At 41.2% G+C, this 21,819-nt stretch overlaps 1 protein-coding gene and 2 long non-coding RNA genes across 3 annotated transcripts; all 3 read right to left on the bottom strand.

Annotated features, from left to right (window-relative positions):
* Positions 1 to 5,197: 5,197 nt before the first annotated feature.
* Positions 5,198 to 6,529, bottom strand: LOC144391230 (uncharacterized). Its single transcript, XR_013455128.1, has 4 exons — positions 6,507 to 6,529; positions 6,322 to 6,409; positions 5,981 to 6,071; positions 5,198 to 5,277 (listed from the first exon to the last, which is right to left on the bottom strand). It is a non-coding gene; the product is annotated as an uncharacterized LOC144391230 (long non-coding RNA).
* Positions 6,530 to 7,217: 688 nt separating this feature from the next.
* Positions 7,218 to 8,027, bottom strand: LOC144391164 (uncharacterized). Its single transcript, XR_013455053.1, has 3 exons — positions 7,785 to 8,027; positions 7,556 to 7,705; positions 7,218 to 7,407 (listed from the first exon to the last, which is right to left on the bottom strand). It is a non-coding gene; the product is annotated as an uncharacterized LOC144391164 (long non-coding RNA).
* A 13-nt stretch (positions 8,028 to 8,040) lies between these two features.
* Positions 8,041 to 17,234, bottom strand: LOC144391370 (receptor-type tyrosine-protein phosphatase beta-like). The gene is made up of 6 exons (XM_078097992.1): positions 17,112 to 17,234; positions 10,955 to 11,218; positions 9,074 to 9,337; positions 8,683 to 8,937; positions 8,183 to 8,463; positions 8,041 to 8,055 (listed from the first exon to the last, which is right to left on the bottom strand). The coding sequence occupies exons 2-6, from the start codon at positions 11,169 to 11,171 to the stop codon at positions 8,041 to 8,043; spliced, it is 1,032 nt and encodes a 343-aa protein (XP_077954118.1). The 5' UTR covers positions 11,172 to 11,218; positions 17,112 to 17,234.
* Positions 17,235 to 21,819: the final 4,585 nt, after the last annotated feature.

The raw sequence follows: 21,819 nt of genomic DNA, 5'->3' as shown, positions 1-21,819 counted from the left end.
AGAGGCATTTAAGTGCAACATCTATTTTTAGATCATAAGTCATGAAATAAGGATGACAAGAGAGAAAAATGTTCTAAATATCAGGCTTGTTGAGCGAACACACTGTCAATACCTTATCAACATGCCTGGAATGCCCTCTGTTTTAAAAGGATTGCCCTGAAAAACACCTCCATATTGCACCATGCCGAAATTAAAAGCTTGAAATGTTCTGTAATTGGTAACGTAATTCAAACTGGAGAAATCTGGAGTTTGTCAACTATTCGCGAGATACAGAATGATAATCAAAACCAACAATAAACAAGCATGTTAAGGATGATGGTCGTAATGGTAAAATATGTTATAACATTGTTTTGTGCTAAAGCCGTGTCTCAAGTGTCCTGTATTTGACCCTGATGTGCAAAGAGCAGGATGATACAAAATGTTGCTTTGCAGCTGTGCCCTGAGGGAGGACGGTCAACTCAAGCTCATAGAAGCTTCAAAACAAAGGACTTCTGTTCATGGCCTTGGTTCATATCTTATTCGGTACGAAAGTTCAGGATCCAAGTTTTACTTTATGTCAATTAATTATGATTTGCACCGGCCACTGAGGAGGATCTTGTGTGTGTGTGTGTGCTACCCTCAGCTTCACCTGGGTTCTTATCTCAACCTGCTTTGCAGCTTCTCGTAACTGGCACGGAGAATGTCCTCCACATGTGTATAAAAACTCAGCGTTCTTACTGCTCGGAGACGACATTTCCACAGAGCACCGTGATACGTGCCTGTGTATTTGACCTCCTGCTTGCAAGCAATAAATGGACTTTTTGCAACTTTGATCATTCATCAAGACTCTGTTTTATCAGACAAATCATTCTCTTCTACCGAGCTTTTATTGAAATATTCCATAACATGGTGAATAAAGATAATCTGTTTTTTTTTCGCTTAATCATTTTGAGGTTGAGAAAGATCAAGGGTATCAAAAATAACAAAGTACATTGGCCCTGTACATTTTTATTCTTTTTAATTAAATTTATTTGACCAGATAACACATTGCTATCTAAGTGAAGTGAAGTGAAGACAATGACCAGATTTGACCTTGTGCAGTGAGTCCTGTAGCCTGAGCTCACATCTCAAAGCAGCGGTAAAGTGGGTCGATTGGAGCCAAAGTAACTGGGAAGCAAATCTGTAAATGTTATCACCATATTCTAGCTGAGAAGGGTCTGTAACCAGATGCTTACATGAAGATGGAGAGAAATTTAACTTCTGACTTCTGACGTTATGCATGAACATGAATGAATATGGGTAATGTATAATATATGAATATCTATCAACAAACCCAATACCAACACCTTCAAGGTGCTGCTAAAGGGGGAGGAAACCTTATTTAGTAAAACGATGCATCCATAATCCCACTTTTGCAGATTCAAGGGCAGACAAATATTTAATCTTCATTTTACATTTATTTGCATTGTACCAGCAAGCATCTCATAAAGCATTTAAAAAACACAACTTTGTGACTATTTGCATGTTTTCATTAAGTGCTTTCAGTGAACATTCATTGCAAAAATCTCTACAGTCTATTTACATAAAAAGCATAGTTGCCTCATGGAACATTCGGCTCCTTTGGAAGCTGGAAGGAAATAATGTGTCTGACGTCTCTATTTATCTCAGATAGACAAGATATGCGGCAAGAAGTGACATGACATGGTTGTTTCTTTGAAGAATGTACATTCTAGAGAAGGACATCAACAAAACAAAAGCAACAAGCTGTTGTTTGTCATTTCCAACAACATATCTCACCAGCAGAATGTGCAACTGCTATTGTTTTAAGTCCCTGAGTTTATTTTTTTTGCGATCCAAACCTTGAATCAAAGGAAGAAAAAAAATCAAAGTAAAATAAATTTGACCAAAGTGTCCATTGGATCTTGGGCAAATGGCGGTTTTGCTACTAGTCTTAGCAAGACTGTTTCACAAAGCATCGGCCAGAATGTAGTCAACGATACGAAAATAGTTAGTATAAATAAATAAATAGTGGACAGTTCATAGAATCAGCAATGCAGCCATGTGCATTATTCATTACAGTGCAACTACAACAAACAGTAAAGGGAACTCCTTCATTAAAAGACATTGTAAATTTCCAATTTGCTTTACGTACATGATAAAAAATAATTAACTGCATGATCTGACAGACTTCAATACTATACATGTTGGAAAACCTAAAACTTTAGTTACAAGGAAATATCAAAACACTGTGAGTGCCACCTACTGGCACCAAAGCATACAAGGTTTGAAAAATATCTACACAGCGTTTAACTTATTACCTGAGCAGAAAACTTTAAGTCAAAAACAAGCTGAATAAAAAAAAGAGTGATAAAAAACCTGCACTTATAAGAGAGATCTTATATTTGACCAAAGTTTAATTAATCCTAAAATCAGTCAGTGATTATGCCCCCTGTTGCGTCTCCATTCCCAGCTCCCTTCTTTGACAAATATCTTACATTTACAATTTATAAATACCACAAAATGTTGGTTTGGATCCAGAAAGCTACACGGTTCTCAACAAAAGGTGTACACAACAATAAATAGAGCGCAATTGCATTAAAGCATTCCTCTTGCACGTTCTTTTGTTAAGAGTAAAAAGAGAAGTAGAAGAACTGAGTGTTCTCTTGGGCCTATGCACGAAGGTAATCTGTTTTTGGATCTATATTCTCATAAATAGACATTGCAGCACTGTTTTGGTAGATTAGATCCACATTGTTTCCAGTTCTTGATCTGATGATGTCCAGGGCACACTGGTTTAAGAACACATACTGGTCCTGCAGGGATATCAAATACACAAGTCCACTGAGGTGCAACACACTTAATAAAGTCTTCGCATACAACGTGTGCAATGCGACCATTTTAAGCCAAAAGCTATTTGACTGTGTCCCACCTCTGTCTGCACCATAAGGGGCCGGTGCATGCGCAGGTCGTGCACGATGCCGTACACATCCACACGGTTTTCCCTTTCGATCTGGAAGATCAAGCGGTCGATGGTGATGAAGGTACCTGTGCCTCCCACACCAGCACTGAGTGTAGACAACGTAGACACACAGACAAGGATGGGATGAGAGATGGACAGAAGGCGAAAGTTTGTGTGTGTGTGTGTGTGTGTGTGTGTGTGTGTGTGTCTGTGTGTGTGTGTCAAACCTGCAGTGGACCACAGTAGGAGAGTTTCTGGAGTACTGGTCCATGTGCTCTCGGACCAAGTGCATGAAGCTGATGAGGAGCTCTGTGGTTTGTGGTACCCCGTGATCCGGCCACGCCGTGAAGTGGAAATGACGCACTAAACAGGTCTCTGCTGTCTTAACCTGAAGGAACAACAGGAACACGAATCCCAAATATTTGCAAATGAAAAATTATGCACATGACTCTTGAATATGTGTATGAATTTCATCAAAAATTCCAAACACAGGCCGTGTTTGACTGCTTTTGACATTCTAATGAATTGGTTGCAATGATTTATTTTATAATACAATGTTCCTTCACGTGGCTCTAGGAAAAGTATTTCCAACTAAACTTAGTATGATGTTGTGTACTGACGCTCACTGTTGATATTTACCATCCTAAAAATATATTTTATTTTTAATATTTAGCCTTTCACTTACATTTTTAACGTAAAAGTCCCTGATGGTCCAGTCGTCAAGTTCAATTTCAGAGGATGTTGTCACAGTAATTTTGTCAAAGTGCTTTGTGCCGTGATCCCAGTATTGCTCGCACTTCACCTAGAAAAGTAAGACAATTTTCTCGTTGTAACAGACTTCAAGTACTCAGACAAGTTTAATGAATTGACTTTGCTAAAACCATTAAAACTGTTTAAGAAACCACAGTGTGAGATGTGCAATATAACATTGTTATATGAATATGAATGCTCTACATCAGTGTTTTTCAACCAGTGTGCCGCGAGAGGCTGTCAGGTGTGCCGTGAAAAAAAATCATTTTTTACATACTGTCACTTCATTGGTGGAAAAAAAAGAGCCAACTTGTGTGTTTGTGTGTGTGTCGTCGCGCTGTTGGTGGTATGAAGGCTCAATACTCCCCTCTGCCTCTGGGTGGCGCTACGCAGCGTAATTAATAGGAAGATTTGCTGAGGCGACAATTTAAAAAAGTGAGATTTAAGGTCGGCGCATGTTTCTGCGTCGTCGCACTCGTTTCACTTCATGGTTCTGCGTGTGTTGCAGAGCAATTCACCGCCAGAACAACAAGCATGGTGACGTGTTTTGTTGAAGACGACCTAGAGAGTCACGTCTATTTATTTATTTGTTTATTTATTTATCACAGACGTTATTGCCCCGTGCATCGCCACTGCTGCTTTTCATCAAGGACACATTTGTCCCGTATTTTCCTCCACAACTTTGTTCCTCTCGACCGGCAAACCGGCGTCTGCGGCGATCTCCCTCCGTGAATCCAACCCGCTTCCACAACCCGCCAATGACGGCTTGTATACGCGGTCATATTTACGCATTTCTTCCGACAAAAGTTCTTCAATCTGCTCCGTTCTCTCGTAAACATTCTTCGTGTTAATAATGGCGGTATCGGGCTATGAAAGCGGAAATGTGAGACTCCGTAAAGGACGTAGTTAGCGGACCAATCGCAGCCTGGTGCGCTGCGGGAGGCTGCGTCGCTTTCGACTCAAGCCTAGAAAAATGTCTCGACACACGCAAGGGGGTCTTGAGTCTGCGTCGCTCTGAAAACGCAGAAGCATAAATCCGGCTTAAGAGATACCTGCGCATAAAGCCTGTGCCATCTTGGCATTGGGATGATGTTAAGTTTAATAAAATGTTAGTGATATCATTAAGGAAGACATAAAGTGTGTGTGTCAGCGTACGCAAACACGCACGCACGCTGCTGCCACTTACTCGTCCCTGTTCATTACAGCGTGTCAGCATGACCAGAGTCTGTACGTTCTTCTCCCAGATCATCCTCCAGAACTCGTTGACTGTGGCGGGCAAAGGACTCTGGGCAGCGATGTACTCCTTCGTGGAGTTGTAACCCTGGCAAATAAAACAGCAAGACACAGACATCCGTCTTGTTCAGTCTCCTCAAGTGTTTCAAAAAATTACTTTGGATGGAGGGGAATATAGTTCCCAATAGTTGAAATATCATTAGGGCGTTGAGCAAAAGAATGAGTTCATTGTTGTTCAGAAGGGAGTTTATTTATATAGAAGAGCGTCAGTACGCACCGGCATGTAGTTAGCGTTGATGTAGTCCTCATATGGACTCCCATGGATGATATAGAGAGCTTCACCCTAGAAGAGTCATCTAGGAGGTTGATAATCAAAAGTTATTTTCATGGGCTTAGTTGGGGGTTTGCTGTCTTGTCTTGATTTAAGAGTTAGGTAAGGGGGAAGCAGGATCTGCCAAGCAGGCAGACACGAGTCTGACAGGATGGGGAGTCAGTTTCTGTCCTGGCTGAGGAATGTAAGGTCTGCGGGTCAACTAGAAGATTTACCAGCCAAAGGGGGGTTAGAGACACACCAACACCATTCAACATACACACTCTGTTTACGATGTTTACGTTAAGTCAGGAGTCTGGACATTGGATGTGACCGGATCTTTAGATGCGGGAGGTGGAAGGTCCTCCTCTACGCCAGTTTAGGGCCAATAGAAATCTTTCCTTCTCTGTCATTCAAGGGTTATAAAACATGATGTTCTTGCTGATGTTAGTTAGTTGTTCTTCCGGCCTGTGTGCTGCCTGAACTGCTCCTGCCTTTGCAAACGCAGCGCTGATACTTGACCTGTGATCTGACAAATAAATTTTCCAGAACGAGAGAAGTCATTCGGCTGAATTTTTGATAACCCCGACCAGGCACCAAATCTTGAACACGTATTCTTACAAGGTCAGAAAAGAGGGTAAATGAAATGAAAGAATTGCCGTATTGATTGAAAAAAGTGATAATGACAGTAGATTCAGTGCAATAAGTTATAGTTGAAAGCAGCAAGTGGATTCATCAAGGTTACCCACATGGAAGCACGTTGTTATAGCGGTTCTTTGGTTTGTTCTCCAAAGTCAGAGCTTGTGCTTTTGACTGAGCTGTTCCAATGAGCTTCATGTCCTATTAGAAGAAAGGAAAAAATGTGCTTGATGTTTGGACAACTCACTTTATCCCCATATTTATATATAACATGTCAAGTACAGTATATCAAAAAAGTTAATACTTAATATTAGCAGATATCACAAACATTTGTAGTTTTACGATTTCCCATTTACAATGTTGATTCAATCAATATCTTAAGATATTGGACATTTTCTCACTTACTAATGACGTTTAAATATATTTCATATATATTTGGCTAATGTTTTACCTCAAATTCTTCAGCAAAGCCACAACTTGAGTCTGCTTTCTGCTTCTTGTAGTAAGCTTCGAACTCCTCCACCCTCACAGCCACACTTCTGCTCAAATGGAAACCAGAGGTCAGAGCAGGTTCATGGCTTTCATTTTGTGTTAAAATGCTTTAAACTTGATGGATTTAGACCCGATTAGACTTACACTTTGGCTCTGGAGAAAGAAAGAAGAAAAAGCAACGATAAGCAACATTTATTCAAACAATTGTCATGCATTTACTTTGAACATAAATGAAAACCTCACCTCAAGGAATGACTCTGGATGTCGGGCGAATCTTTGTTGGATAACCTAAAGTACACAAGTAAAGAGTTTAGAGTTGAGTCGCGTACACCGAATCATCTCGTCATTTTTCATCTTTGATGACGACGACAAACCTTTTCCAGTAGATAATAAAGCCGATGAGGATGATCAAGAGAACGCAAAAAATTCCCAATGTCACTCCAATAGGAATGCTAATGAGAACTAAAATGTTGACAAAAAAAAAAGAGGTCCGTTAGGGTTTCCTCTCATTATGGGAGCATGTAATAGCAAAACATTAGGGTCAAAAGGTGGTACCTGGGTTCTGTGGGAGTTGGACAACACTATAAAACTTTGTTGCAGCCAACAGTTTACCAGTCACCAACTGGTTATCCAGAGTCAGACGTGTGAACCACACGATAGCATATCTGCAGGATTGAACATTAGAACATTGAACATTATTAGTAATGGGATTTACACACACGTTACTTTCTGACATGTTTTTGTACTTGTTCCCATTCTCTGACAATCTTACAATCCCATTGTAAAGAAGTTGTTAGACCATATTATTTGCAGTTTTCACGTTTGTTTGCATCTTACTGGTATTTTCCATTGGCTTCCAAAGGACCATTAAAGTATGCCCCCCATTTGTTTTTGCCTCCTATCTCTATGTCCAGAGGTCCCTCTTCACTGTGTGATGTAACGGTGGTCTCAGTTAAATTTTTAACTCTAGCCATGTATACTTGAGTAGCCTGTTTCTTCCACTCTTGGTACGTTTTGCTCACGTACGTTGTTAAATCAGAGGCACCTGGAAGGAGAGGAATTACTGTCATTGGCTTTTGACAGAAAGGTTCTTGTAATGAGTCTAATGTCTTTATCATATGGTCGCTTCCGCCTTCAAAGTTTACAATATAATTACAACGATTCATGACATTAAAAAGGAAAAAGAAACCAACCAGGGTCTGTTTGTGTCACCAGCACCCCAACATGTGTTATTGGCCCATTGATGCTGTCCAGCAGACCTCTTTTGATCTGAAGACTGAACTTGTTGTATTCTTTGTTTCTCACCCCCACAAGGTCCTGACAGTTCTCTGGAATGGGTGGGTCTTTGGGGGAGGGAGCAGTAAAGGTTTAGGCGTGAACACTCAAGTAAATATTATTTTCATAGAACAGTTAATGTCCTACTTGTGATGCCTGTCGAGCAGAGGCGAGGCACAGGGCGGCTGGGTAATCCACAGCTCTGAGTCTCCACAGACAGATTGTAACTGGTTTTGTGACGAAGGTTGGACAGTTGCACAGTATAATTACAGCAGGAGCGTGTATAGTTGACGGTCTCGCCGTTGTTTACAGTGACCTTGAAGCCAGAGTTTAAGCCATTGTTTTTTTTCCAGGACAGGATGACTTGAGCGATTGTTGTGTCTGGACCATCACATCGCCGTGATCACTGCGCTTGCATCTATAGCGGCAAACAGAAATGATCGTCAGGAAAATCACAACTGGGAACAAAAAGAACAGTATTGTTCCCCGATCTTCATGCATGCTTAGTTCCAGGACAGTATCATATGTAAATATACAAAACAAACAAGCTCTTTGTTCATACTTGTGCAGACGGAAATCCATATTGGAGCACCTTCCGTTCCATCAGCGGTCTTTGTGGTGACGCTTATGTTGTATCGTTTGCCAGGAACCAGGTCATTAATTTCAGAATAAAATCCTGTTATTGGTGTATTCCTAATAGACTCATCTGAGCTGTGCCAGCTCAGAATGTAACAATAGCTTTCCTTGTATTGATCAGGTTTCTCCCACATGACAGTGATGCTCTCCTCTTCTGTAGAAGTCCCAAGATTGTTCACACTCAACGGTCCTAATTGTTTAAAAGAGATTTAAGAGATGTCAAGGTTACTAGACAGTAAAGGTGAACCTTAATAGCGAATATTTCTTTGGAACTAGTCAGTGTAACAATTTAAAAAAATATATGTAACTTAAATATTACATTTGTGAAAAGATGAATGAATAATTCATGAAAACCATGAACCAACACTAAGAGAAACTTCCCAATCATCCCGATCCCAATCATACTCACTGGTGTAGTTGAATGTGGTCACTGCACAGCTCTCATAGTGCCACACGCCTACAGTAACAACACAGAGATTGTAGGGGCTGCCAGACTCAAGGTTTTGCAGCACATACCAGTTGTTACTGGTCAGAGAGGAACCGTTATGGCTGGACACACTGAAGTTGTACTGGTTATGGTCCATGCCCTCTGGAAAGGGCCAGGTGAAGTTGATGGAGTTCACGGTCTGAGACTCCACCACGATGGGGCCAGGAGGGTTGGGAACTGAACAGGAGATTGAAGGCTGTTTTTAAACGCTACAGGCAATACTAAAATAAATATTGGTCTAAATACATGCAGCACATATACAATACAATGTGTGTGTAATATACCAATTTTTAAATATCACAATGTAACTCACAAGTTGCGTTGCAAACCCTTGAGGTTCTGTTCATTAAAGGTCCACTTATGGAGACCACTACCACACAGTAAAGTACTCCAGGTACCAGATCCGTTAACCCAACATTCGTAGTAAAGTTGCTCAGATCTGTGACGTTTTTCACCATGAGATTGTCTCTGAAAGGCAATACATTGTACGAGCCCACCAGTCCCACTGCTTCTTTCCAGCTCACTGTCATTGCAGTTGTGTTTCCAATTGCCGTGATGCCAGAAACAGCTGCAGGCCCTGTATTAAGAGATTTCAATTTTACTTAATGTACATTTAGAAATTCCTTAGTGAAGGTCTGACTAAATATATTGAATCTGTTATTTGATAATTTATAATATTTTGACTTTAAGCAATTATTGCACGTTCATCTTATATGAAAACATGCTGCCAGCATTGATCAAGTCAACAAACTTGTGTAACTTTGCATGCTTAAATGACTGTTCAAGTTGAGGTCCGAATCCATAATTACGCCTGGATTTCTAGCTTGGTTTGTGTTTTTTAACATCAGTGATTGAAGCTCAGCGCTGACTTTCAATCGTTCATCCTTCCTACCAAAAACAATTACTTATGTTTTATCTTTGTTTATTTGAAGAAAGTTTTGACACATCCAGTTGTTGATTTGTTCAATGCAATGACACAGCCCCATTATTGGTTTGTAGTCCCCTGGTGATATAGTTATATAGATTTGTGTGTCATCTGCATAACTATGATAACACACTTTGTTGTTTTCCATAATCTGAGCCAATGGAAGCATGTAGATGTTGAAGAGAAGGGCCCAGTATTGAACTTAAATATACCCCTTCTCCAACGGTAAATACATCAAAAGTGTCAAATGTTCCAGGGGTCAGATGGAGGAAGGTGTAAGTATCAGCTACAGTTGATTGGTTCTGAACCACCGCTACATGGAGTTTGCATGAGGAGGAGGAGGCGGGTTCATGTTACTAAATACCCAACTGAGATCGGCTTGTGCCGTTCTGATAAAGGAACCTTCCACCAACCACTTTTTGCACCCAGCGTCACTCTGATTTGTGTCATCTGCAGGTGCATCGTGGAGTAAACCAGTAGGGTGTCTGAATGGAAAATGTTTATACTTCTCATCCAACCACAATCAGATTCACTCTTTCCGGATGGCGCGACTTATCTGGACAGTGTTATTTCTGTGTGTTTTCAAACAACGACAAGCCGCAAGTAACAAGGATATTTGTAAAATGTAAGGAGTGGAAAGTACAGATATTTGTGTGAAAATGTAAGGAGTAGAAGTAAAAAGTCGTATGAAAAATAAATACTCCAGTAAATTATAGATACCCAAAATTTCTACTTATAAAAGGTAACAAAGTATTTGTACTTCGTTACTTGACACCTCTGCTTTGAGCCCTGTAAAAAAATTAATAAATAATGCAGAAACCAACACTAAGAGAAACTTGAAAAAATGAAATGATGAAAATCATCCCAATCATACTCACTGGTGTAGTTGAATGTGGTCACTGCACTGCTCTCATAGTGCCACACGCCTACAGTAACAACACAGAGATGGTAGGGGCTTCCAGACTCGAGGTTTTGCAGCACATACCAGTTGTTACTGGTCGGAGAGGAACCGTTATGGCTGGACACATTGAAGTTTTCCTGGTTATGGTCCATGCCCTCTGGAAAGGGCCAGGTGAAGTTGATGGAGTTCACGGTCTGAGACTCCACCATAATGGGGCCAAGAGGGTTGGGAACTGAAGAGGAGATTGAAGGCTGTTTTTAAACGCTACAGGCAATACTAAAATAAATATTGGTCTAAATACATGCAGCACATATACAATACAATGTATATGTAATGTACCAATTTTTAAATATCACAATGTAACTCACAAGTTGCGTTGCAAACCCTTGAGGTTCTGTTCATTAAAGGTCCACTTGTGGAGACCACTACCACACAGTAAAGTACTCCAGGTATCAGATCCGTAAACCCCATATTCGTAGTAAAGTTGCTCAGATCTGTGACGTTTTTCACCATGAGATTGTCTCTGAAAAGCAATACAGCGTACGAGCCCACCAGTCCCACTGCTTCTTTCCAGCTCACTGTCATTGCAGTTGTGTTTCCAATTGCCGTGACGCCAGAAACAGCTGCAGGCCCTGTAAAAAGAGATTTAAATTTTACTTAATGTACTGTGGTGACTCACCTGAGGCCCGCAATCGTCTGACTGCGGATACTTTGACTTCAAGCAATTATTGCACGTTCATTTTGTATGAAAACATGCTGCCAGCATTGGTCAAGTCAACAAACTTTTAGAACTTTGCATGTTTTCAATTGTGGAATAGGCAAGGCATTTGTACAGCACATTTCAACAACAATGCAGTTCAAAGTGCTTCACATTAAACCATTGAAAACATCCAAACATAAAGCAAGGAGATTTATAAACAGTTAAGAATATTAATACATTGAAACATGAAAGAAAAATAGGCTTTTGAATGGATAAAAAAGACAAAAGATTTGAAGCAGAAATAAATTGTATGTATTGTAATTTCAAAATGTCTTAGTATTCTGACTAGCAGAAATGTTCAATTGAAGGCAGCAGCAAACAGAAAGGTTTTTAATCTGTATTTGAAGGAGCTGAGGGACTAAGCAGACCTGCCACTTTAGCTAAGTATTGATACCCCAAAGTTCAACTTAAGTAAGGTAACAAAGTATTAGTACGTCATTACTTGACGCCTCTGCATTGGGCCCTGTAAAAAAAAGAATAAATAATGCATAGACCAACACTAAGAGAAAACGCATGCAGCACATATACAATACAATATTTGTGTAATATACCGTTTAATTTTTTTAAATCACTATGTCGGTGTAACTCATAAGTTGCATTGCAAACCCTTGAGGCTGTGTTCATTAAAGGTCCACTTGTGGTGACCACTTCCACACAGTAAACAACTCCAGGTATCAGATCAGTAAACCCCACATTCTTAGTAAAGTTGCTCAGGCCCGTGACGTTTGTCACCATGAGATTGTCTCTGAAAAGCAATACAGCGTACGAGCCCACCAGTCCCACTGCTTCTTTCCAGCTCACTGTCATTTCAGTTGGGTTTCCGATTGCCATGACGCCACAAACAGCTGCAGGCCCTGTATGAAGAGATTTCAATTTTTACATGTCAGCCAGATGGACGTTGTGTTCAAGTACTCCACTGTGAGGTGTGCCAGAGACCTGGCTGAGAGGAACCGCCATTCTACAACTAGACTTTTCCTCTAGAAACCTCAGAATTTCATCCTGCTTGTGATCACTGCAGACAGTCTTCTCCAACAGGTGCCTTCAGCAGATCTGAATGACCTGACTTTATCAAACACTTACTTGTGTATTGAGAAACACTTGTGTTCTGTCCCTCAGTACTGCCTTCATTTGTCACTGCAGCAACAGTTATTTTATACTGTACACCAGCAGTCAGGTTAGTAATGGTTATACTTGTTGTATTCGCACTGTTATTGTGAGTTATATTTCCATCAGTCCACTGTACTCTGTAGGAAGAGCTGTTTCCCTTTGGTTTAATCCACGTCAGTGATATAGAGGATGTTGTGACAGTAGCGACAGTGATATTTCTGACTACTTCAGGCTCTGTGTGCGCACAATGAACACAAGAAGAGGAAAGATAATAAACACGTTTAGAGCAAACAAAAAAACCACTGCAAACTATGTACAAAATATGAACTTCGAATTTAATTCATAAAAAAAGAGCTTAGGGACAATTTCCCAAAACCACGAATGTCACACAGCTGTAATACAAAAATGAAAGCAACATTTAATTACTTGTGACTGCAGTGACGTGGTGAGCTCGTCCTTCTGTCTGATTGTCTCCCGCGACGGCAATGACTGAGATTGTGTAGCTAGTGCCTGGGATTAGTTCTGATATCACGGCAAAGTTATCATATGTACACACATTCCTCATATCTCCATTACTGCTCCTCTCTAACATGAACTTGAACACCTCACCCGGAGGTGAGGTCCAATTCAGAGCAATGGAGGAGGTGTTTGTGGACACAGTAGGTGTCCCAATTTCACCAGGTCCTAAAGCAAAGAGGAGGAGAGGAGAGCACCATTCTCTGTGACTACAATCTGTATCACTTGGGGAAGTTATGATGTTTAAAATAAACCCATCAAGTATCAACACGACTGATTATATTAGAATGAAGCAAGACACTTGAAGAAACATTGTTGAACAAGGACTTCTCCGTTGAGAGGAATCATCATTCTAAAACTAGACTTTTCCATTATGCTTGTGATCACTGCAGGCAGTCTTTTCCAACAGGTGCTTTCAGCAGATTCTAATGACCTGAATTTCACGGCGGCTGCGCCATGATCGGGGTGTTTTTATGTTTCCCCGGTTGCCATGACAGGATTAGACCTTGCACGACCATTGTTCGCCCTGCCGGACTTCGCCACACCAATCTTCGGCCTGCCTGACTTGGTCATGCCAGCATCACACCCAACCCAGAAACCAGCAAGTTGTGGACTAGTGGTGTTTTATTTGTTGTTGTTTCGCACATGGAATAAATCATTTTTTGTTTCACACCACCGATCCGTTCTGCGTTTCGGTCTTGTCCAAGCAAACCGTGACAGAACGATCTGGCCAGAGAATGGTCCCAGCAGACTTGGACACCGTTCGCCAGGCAATTTCCAGTCAGGGAACCCTGATTGTCCAGCATAACTCAACCTTGCAAGAGATAATGACCAGTCTCCGGACCCTGTCCGTCAGCATTTCTGCCATTCAGAACCACATCAGCACTCCGGTCGTAGCACCCGCGCCCACCCCAGCATCAGTTGTCATGCCTACGACATCCGCATTATCGACGACAACCGATCGAGAACCGTGGATAGCAACCCCCGAGAGGTATGGTGGGGATGTGGGTCAATGTTTTTAATGCAATGTGGACTCGTTCTTAATTTGCAACCACGGTTGCATGACACCGATAAGGCAAGGATTGCCTATATCGTGTGGTTGCTGAGGGGAGAAGCCCTGGAATGGGCATCAGGGGTTTAGGAACAGACCTACCTGGATTCCAATACCTACAGCTTGTTTACATCCAAGATGAGGAGGGTTTTTGACCATCCTCGAAGCGCTGGTTTTCATTATGCCAGGGACGGAATAGTGTAGCACGGAATGCCATTGAGTCGTTACAAGCCGCGTTTTATAACAGTGTCAAAATAAACTATTAAACGATGAACTAGTTTCTTATCCAGAACCGGGTTGGAGGAATTGATTGCTTTGGCACTATAGGTAGATAGCAGATGTAGAGAAGGAAGGAGGGAGACAGGACAGTACGGTTTGGGTTCCCACCAAGCAACCAATGTGCCGCAGACGAGGCAGAGACTGACTCCAGCGAGCCGATGGGTTACTCACGTTTCTGCACGTGAGGAGAACGCACAAATCTCAGGACCAATGCAGCTAGGAGGACACCACGTCACTGAGAAGGAAGGTCAGCGACGGAGGGATACCAACAGCTGCCTGTACTGCAGCCAATTAGGCCATTATCTCGCCTCTTGCTAGATGTTGGGAGGCTGCTAGCGAGCCAGACTACAGAATCCCTGTCACCAGGCCGAACGTAAGATAAATCTATTAATTGATTCTGGTGCTGATGTCAGCTTCATAGATGCAGATCTAGTGGAGCAGCTGGGCCTTCCTACTGAGACATTAAGGAGGGCAATTGAGGCCAACACCCTGGATGGCCGGTTGCTGGCACGAGTCACCTCAAGAACCGGACCAGTCCAGTTGCTCCTGTCGGGTAATCATTCTGAAGAAATAACATTTTTGATTATCCATTCCCCTCATGATCCAAACATTTTAGGTCACATCTGGCTGGTAAGACACAACCCCACCATTGATTGGAGTATGGAGAAGGTTACCGGGTGAGCGGGCATTTATCATGCTAATTGTCTGAAGACTGCTCTTTCCCCATGAGTTTTCCGCCTGGCAAAGGACGTACCACCTCCTAATCTCGCTCAGATACCACAACCTAGGGGAGATGTTTACAGCAGGCTCTATCATTGCCACCCCATCGGCCCTATGATTGTGCAATCCAGTTTATTCCGGGTGCCACTTATCCCAAGGCCCAGATGTATAGTATCTCACAAACAGAACGGGAAACCATGGAAACTTTGTAGGGGGCGACTATTTCTACTAAGCTGGACCTTCGGAATGCCTACCATTTGGCGAGGATCAAAGAGGGAGATGAATGGCTGACGGGTTTTAACCCACTGATGGGACATTTTGAATATCTGGTCATGTCGTTTGGTCTAACCAATGCACCGGCAGTTTTCCAATGCTTGGTGAATGACGTGCTGAGGGACATGATTAGATGTTTTGAATTTGTATACCTTGACGACATCCTTATTTTCTCCAGGAATCATACAGAGCACTGTCTACATGTTCGCCAGGTGCTCCACCAGCTGCTGGAGAATCGTCTGTTTGTTAAGGCTGAGAAATGCGAGTTTCATGTTCTGTCTCGTTCCTAGGCTACATCATCGCAGAGGGACAGAGGGTCCGGATGGACCCAGCCAAGGTTGCAGCGGTTCTCGAGTGGCCAAGACCTAAGACAAGGAAAGCCCTTCAGAGGTTTCTTGGGTTCGCCAACTATTACAGACGGTTTATTCGTGACTACAGTCGGGTGGAAGCAGCCTTGACAGGCCTCACTTCTACTGTTAAACCGTTTGTTTGGAGTCCTGAAGCAGAGCGAGAATTTGTCGTGCTGGAGGAACTGTTTACATCGGCCCCTATCCTCTCCAAGCCTTGGTCAATCCTGGCAGTTTTCAGTCGATGTGGATGCGTTTAATCTGGGTTTTGGAGCGGTGCTGTCCCAACGGTCAGACAAGGACGGTAAACTCCACCCATGTGCCTTTTTGTCACATTGTTTGTCCCAACGGAGGCCAATTATGATGTGGGGAACCAGGAGTTGCTGCCAGTAAAGATTGCCTTGGAAGAGTAGCGCCACTCGCTGGAGGGAGCGGAGAGAGACCAATCATCGTATGGATCGATTATAAGAACCTGGAATACGTACGGTCCGCCAAGCGACTCAACTCCCGCCAGGCCAGGCGGGCATTATCTTTTGGGAGCTTTAACTTTTCCCTAACCTACAGACCTGTCTCCAGAAACAACAAGCATGATGCACTGTCCCAATCCACGTCAGAGATATAGAGGATGTTGTGATATTAGCGACAGTGATATTCCTGACTACTTCAGGCTCTGTTTGCGCACGAATAATATATGAAGAGGGAGAAAAAGAAACACATTTAGAGTAAACTAATGACCACTGCGAACTTTGTCAAGTACAAAATTGACACTCATCAAAATGATAAAACAAAAGCTTAATAAAAATATACGAAAAGTAAAGCATGTAAAAACGTGCTCATGTTGTAAGCACTATCATTAAAAAGAATGAACCCAGAGAAAGCAAACACTGTACCACGTGTCCTCAGCACTCTTAAATGCTTACAGGTGCCTTCAGCAGATCTGAATGACCTGACTTTATCAAACACTTACTTGTGTATTGAGAAACACTGGTATTCTGTCCCTCAGTACTGCCTTCATTTGTCACTGCAGCAACAGTTATTTTATACTGTACACCAGCAGTCAGGTCAGTAATAGTTATACTTATTGTATCCACACTCTTATTGTGAGTTACATTTCCATCAGTCCACTGTACTCTATAGGAAGATCTGTTTCCCTTTGGGTCATTCCACGCCAGTGATATAGAGGATGTTGTAACATTAGTGACAGTGATATTTCTGACTACTTCAGGCTCTGTGTGCGCACAATGAACACAAAAGAAGAGGAAGAAAAATAAACACATTAAGAGTAACCTAAAAACCATCGCAAACCTTATAATGTACAAAAGATAAACTTAATTATCATTTCTTTTGATTGTCTCCGGCGACGGCAATGACTGAGATTGTGTAGCGAGTGCCTGGGATTAGTGAATAATAATGAACCCAGAGCAAGCAAACACTTTACCAGGTGTCCTCAGCACACTTAAATGCTTACTTACTTGTGAATGGAGAAACACAGGGGGTCTGTCCCACAGTACTGCCTTCACTTGTCACATTGGAAATGCTTATACTTGTTGCAGTCCAACTGTTACTGTCAGTTGCATTCCCATCATTCGATGTTGTTGTATCTGCCTCTGCAAGCGAGAGATAAGTTTGTTGAGAAAGACTTTTACTTTTCAACCATCAATAGTGTAAAACAATGTATTTGATATGGCATTAAAAAAGTCATTGTTGTAAAAAATTTTTGAGGTCCCGAATATAATATATTCAATAACATCAAAAAAGAGCACTTGTGGTGATTGTTTTTGTTTCATTCTAGCCACAATCAACTAAGAGAAGAAGGTGAAGATGAAGAAGAAATAACAACTATAAGAAATGAAGACGAAAAAAATCAAGAAACAGCACAACACTACTTACCCGCCACCTGTGCGATCTGTGGAGATAAGGAAGAAGAAAACCAAGTTAGGTGATCTATTGCACCAGCAGAGGTAAGTATTGTGTTTAAAACCTTTTCAATGTCACTGGATATCAGCAACCAATGATAATACTGCTAAACCGGTCATGTTTCCTTAGCGTGTGAAGGGTCAAATATGCTTTAATTTCCAAAACCAAAGTATTATACAGAGATATGCGGCATTCAATTATTGAATTATGCTTTGGGCCCAGATTTAACAATATCATGTGTAAATTACAGCAATCTGCCTGGCAAATAACCACCACGTTAATAATTGGAATTAATAATTAGAAAACTGAATTTCTAATAATGAATAATTACCGTGAAGTTCATATCACTTCAATTAGGGAAGTCGATAATTACAATAAACTGCAGTTGGCAGTGCTGTTCTGCCAAAACAACCACAAACATGTGTTGTCAGAGAACAATCATGCATTACGTACTTAGGCATTCAACATGATGTCCCTACAACTCAAACTCTGCATGTCTACTGTCGTTATAATCTGCTTCTTGATAGCAGGACATTGATCGTCACATGGCAGCTCACGGACATGTTGCCTTTCAGTCCGTTTAGCGCACAGCTAAACATTAAACACATGGCATCATCGCTCAGACTTGCATCGTTCTTTTCGACACAAAGATTAATGCCAGAGGAAATTATTAACTGCGAATCATTAACTGCCTCGAAAGTATTGTACTTCCTTACGGTCATGCTAATGAAAAAAAAGTATAATTATACAATTTTCAATAGAGCGGAGCAAAATAGGTGTAGTGACTCAAAACAGGTCGGAGCAGGAAACCGAGAAAGAAAAGGTCTATTCTGCTTGAAATGTTGCCCCTTCCACTCGGCCCACCCTGGAGACCGCCGTCCTCTCCTTAACTTTACTTTCTCTATTCACAACAGTGACCCTTCCCTTCCTCCCAATCCCCTGGGACTCTATTCTTCTTTCTGAAGTACAGCGATGCCACACAGAGGTGCACGAGGAGTTCAAGGGTTCAGTCCTCTTTGATGATCTGGTATTCTAGTTGAAGGCCGACAACGTCAGAACGCACCGTGCGTTGAGACACGTTGTCATTGTCATCAGTGGAAGTAGATATTTTAAATAAAATATAAGAGAGCGTTTGGGTGTTTTATCCTTTACAAAAGTCAAGGCATTTGAACGTTTGACGGTCATCTAAAAAAAATGAGAACAAATAACTAACTGATTAGGTGGGAGAAAAAAATCCTGTAACACTGGGGGGATGTTTAGAGGAGGAAGTATGTCTGATAATACTTCTTCTGTTTGTGCAGGGTGGCACAGTGACTACGCTCAAAACTATTGCCCTGGTAGAGTGTTACTGGGAGAGTTTCTCACCATCAACAATTTATGACACATTCACACTTATCATCCGAAACATAGAAGATGTTTTTTACAAAATAAGAGATTCCACACAGTGATAAAGATCCTCCATGTCACTGGTTGTGTTCGAAAGGATAGTTCAAAGATCTCCAATTTGGTTACTACAGGTCATTTAGCAGACGCTTTTATCCAAAGCGACTTACATTACACTTTAAACCCATGGCTTTTTCACATTTTTGCCCGGGGAGCAATTAGGGGTTAGGTGTCTTGCTCAGGGACACTTTGACATGGAACATGGGGCAGCCTGGACTCAAACCACCAACCTTGTGCTTCCCAGCACACGTTCTCTAACCCCTGTGCCACGACGACCCCTAACCCCTGGTTAATCTTATCAATCAAAATATATTTATTCTAATTTCTTGCTAAAAAAACAACTTATTATAGCGTTTTAGTATTTATACCGTTACATCAAATTTTCAAAAGATAAACATTCAATTTAAAGGGAATTAAATAGACAGATTCAATTACTGTATTAAGTTTTAGATGAGGAAATAGAATTCAATACAATAATCACATAATAAAACTTTATTGACTTTTAAAAGTGTAAACAGAAATTACCTTAAGCAAAATGCTATTACACCTTTAAAAGTATGTCCCAATATTTAATAATTTTAATAATATACTATTGTTTGAGTGGGATCATTGCTTTTGCACACACAGTACAGTATCAAAGTGTTTTTTTTAAATTAATTTATCTTTAACTTATAATAAATCTTGTTCTAATATTCTGCCAATTAGACCAGTGTTTTTCAACCTTTTTTGCGTCAAGGCACACTTAAGACACTGAAAAAATCTCAGGGCACACCAACAACCGGAAACGATATGAAAACCAATCCCAAACATAGTTTCAGCATGAGCATAATATACTCTAAGAAATCAGGGAAACGCGTGTTCTATTTGTTGTGTTTTATTAAACTTAACATCATCCTAATGCCAAGATGGCACAGGCTTTATGCGCAGGTATCTCTTAAGCCGGATTTATGCTTCTGCGTTTTCAGAGCGACGCAGACTCAAGACCCCCTTGCGTGTGTCGAGACATTTTTCTAGGCTTGAGTCGAAAGCGACGCAGCCTCCCGCAGCGCACCAGGCTGCGATTGGTCCGCTAACTACGTCCTTTACGGAGTCTCACATTTCCGCTTTCATAGCCCGATACCGCCATTATTAACACGAAGAATGTTTACGAGAGAACGGAGCAGATTGAAGAACTTTTGTCGGAAGAAATGCGTAAATATGACCGAAATAGGAAAAGCAGCAGTGGCGATGCACGGGGCAATAACGTCTATGATAAATAAATAAACAAATAAATAAATAGACGTGACTCTCTAGGTCGTCTTCAACAAAACACGTCACCATGCTTGTTGTTCTGGCGGTGAATTGCTCTGCAACACACGCAGAACCATGAAGTGAAACGAGTGCGACGACGCAGAAACATGCGCCGACCTTAAATCTCACTTTTTTAAATTGTCGCCTCAGCAAATCTGCCTATTAATTACGCTGCGTAGCGCCACCCAGAGGCAGAGGGGAGTATTGCCGCACTGGTATGCCGCGGCACACTGGTTGAAAAACACTGAATTAGACACTGAACAACAACTTCTAACACATCCTCACAGCATTAACGTAGACGAGGATATTGAGTGAATAGAGGTAAATGTGATCAAATTATACATCTCATCCAAATTAGCGCACATTTTGCCACATGCTAACATATTTCAATTTAAAAAACACAAATGTTTTACTTTAAGAGGTAGTTGAAATGGTTTGGCTGAGTGATTGTATTGATGGAGGTCACTTGTCAAGTGATGAACGTCTCAGATAAATGTTTTGGTCCTGGTCTTAGGACTTAGTGGCGGGGGGGTAAGGCCTGCAGATTTCACACATGGTTCATTCTTAAGCACCTTTGCAATAAAAGCAAGCAGAGGTCTTTGTTGGTTTTTCTAAACACATTATAAGTAATTAATGTCCAGCAGCAGATAGAGAAGAGACGAGCTCTTTAAGCTAACAGGATGTGATGATAGTGTAGGATATTAGAAACAAATATACGACCCAGTTCATAAAATTAATAAAATGCATATAGTGTACACCAGTATACAGCCATGATTCTGAAACTGTGTAATCCATAAAGTTATGACAATATTGTAAAACTACTGTAACTCTGCAACTGTAATAGAATAATATTGATGCAGTTATGATTGTATTTGATGTAATGTAATAAACTGGAATGCATGCATGTAATACTTGCACAACAACTGATATTGACTAAGGATCATTCGAAATCCGAGTTACATTGAACTCACCAGAAGACCACTCCCAGAGGTGTGGACACTGACTTTCACACCTTTAAGCATTGTTATAAATACCTGTAGGAACCATTGTTCTCGAGTTCGCTGGTGGAGGCGACAGACGGGCACTAGGGATGGTCAAAGGACTGACCTGGGGCCTGTTGGTTGCTGAGACCAGCGGCTCCTCAGCTGAGATGTTCTTTTTACCACAACGCCATCTCTTTTATTAAATACATTTGATTTTAACCTTTTGATCAGTGATGACCTCTGTCCGTCCGGCGTTTCTTCATTTTTGAACGCAACAATAGCTAAAGTATTTAGAAGGTCAAACATGTAGCAGCCAAACACCAAGATACTTTTCTAAAGGGATCATAGAGAACAAAACAAAGTAAAGAAAATAATAAATATTGAATTACAATAACAAGGTGGTATGGAATGACTTGGAAAGAATGGTATTTTTCCTCCATCTTGTCTGGGTGTGCAAAGTTTGCTAGCATCTCAGCTAATCTAACAAAGCGATTGTGTAACTTTTTGGGTCATTTGAACTTATCAAGACCGTAGGAGCACAGGTGTG

This window comes from Gasterosteus aculeatus, chromosome Y (genome assembly GCF_964276395.1).
Source record: "Gasterosteus aculeatus chromosome Y, fGasAcu3.hap1.1, whole genome shotgun sequence".
Classification (NCBI taxonomy): Eukaryota; Metazoa; Chordata; class Actinopteri; order Perciformes; family Gasterosteidae; genus Gasterosteus; species Gasterosteus aculeatus.
The sequence above is the reverse complement of the archived record's forward strand: the minus strand, read 5'-3'. Positions and strand labels throughout refer to the sequence as shown.

Bases quoted from the DNA above. Each gene is read 5' to 3' on its own strand.
- LOC144391370 (XM_078097992.1), bottom strand. From the start codon at position 11,171: ATGACAGTGAGCTGGAAAGAAGCAGTGGGACTGGTGGGCTCGTACGCT. The intron at 8,938-9,073 runs GTGAGTTACATT...TCTCCTGTTCAG, and splicing joins AAGGGTTTGCAACGCAACTT to TTCCCAACCCTCCTGGCCCC. The intron at 8,464-8,682 runs GTGAGTATGATT...TTAAACAATTAG, and splicing joins GACCACATTCAACTACACCA to GACCGTTGAGTGTGAACAAT.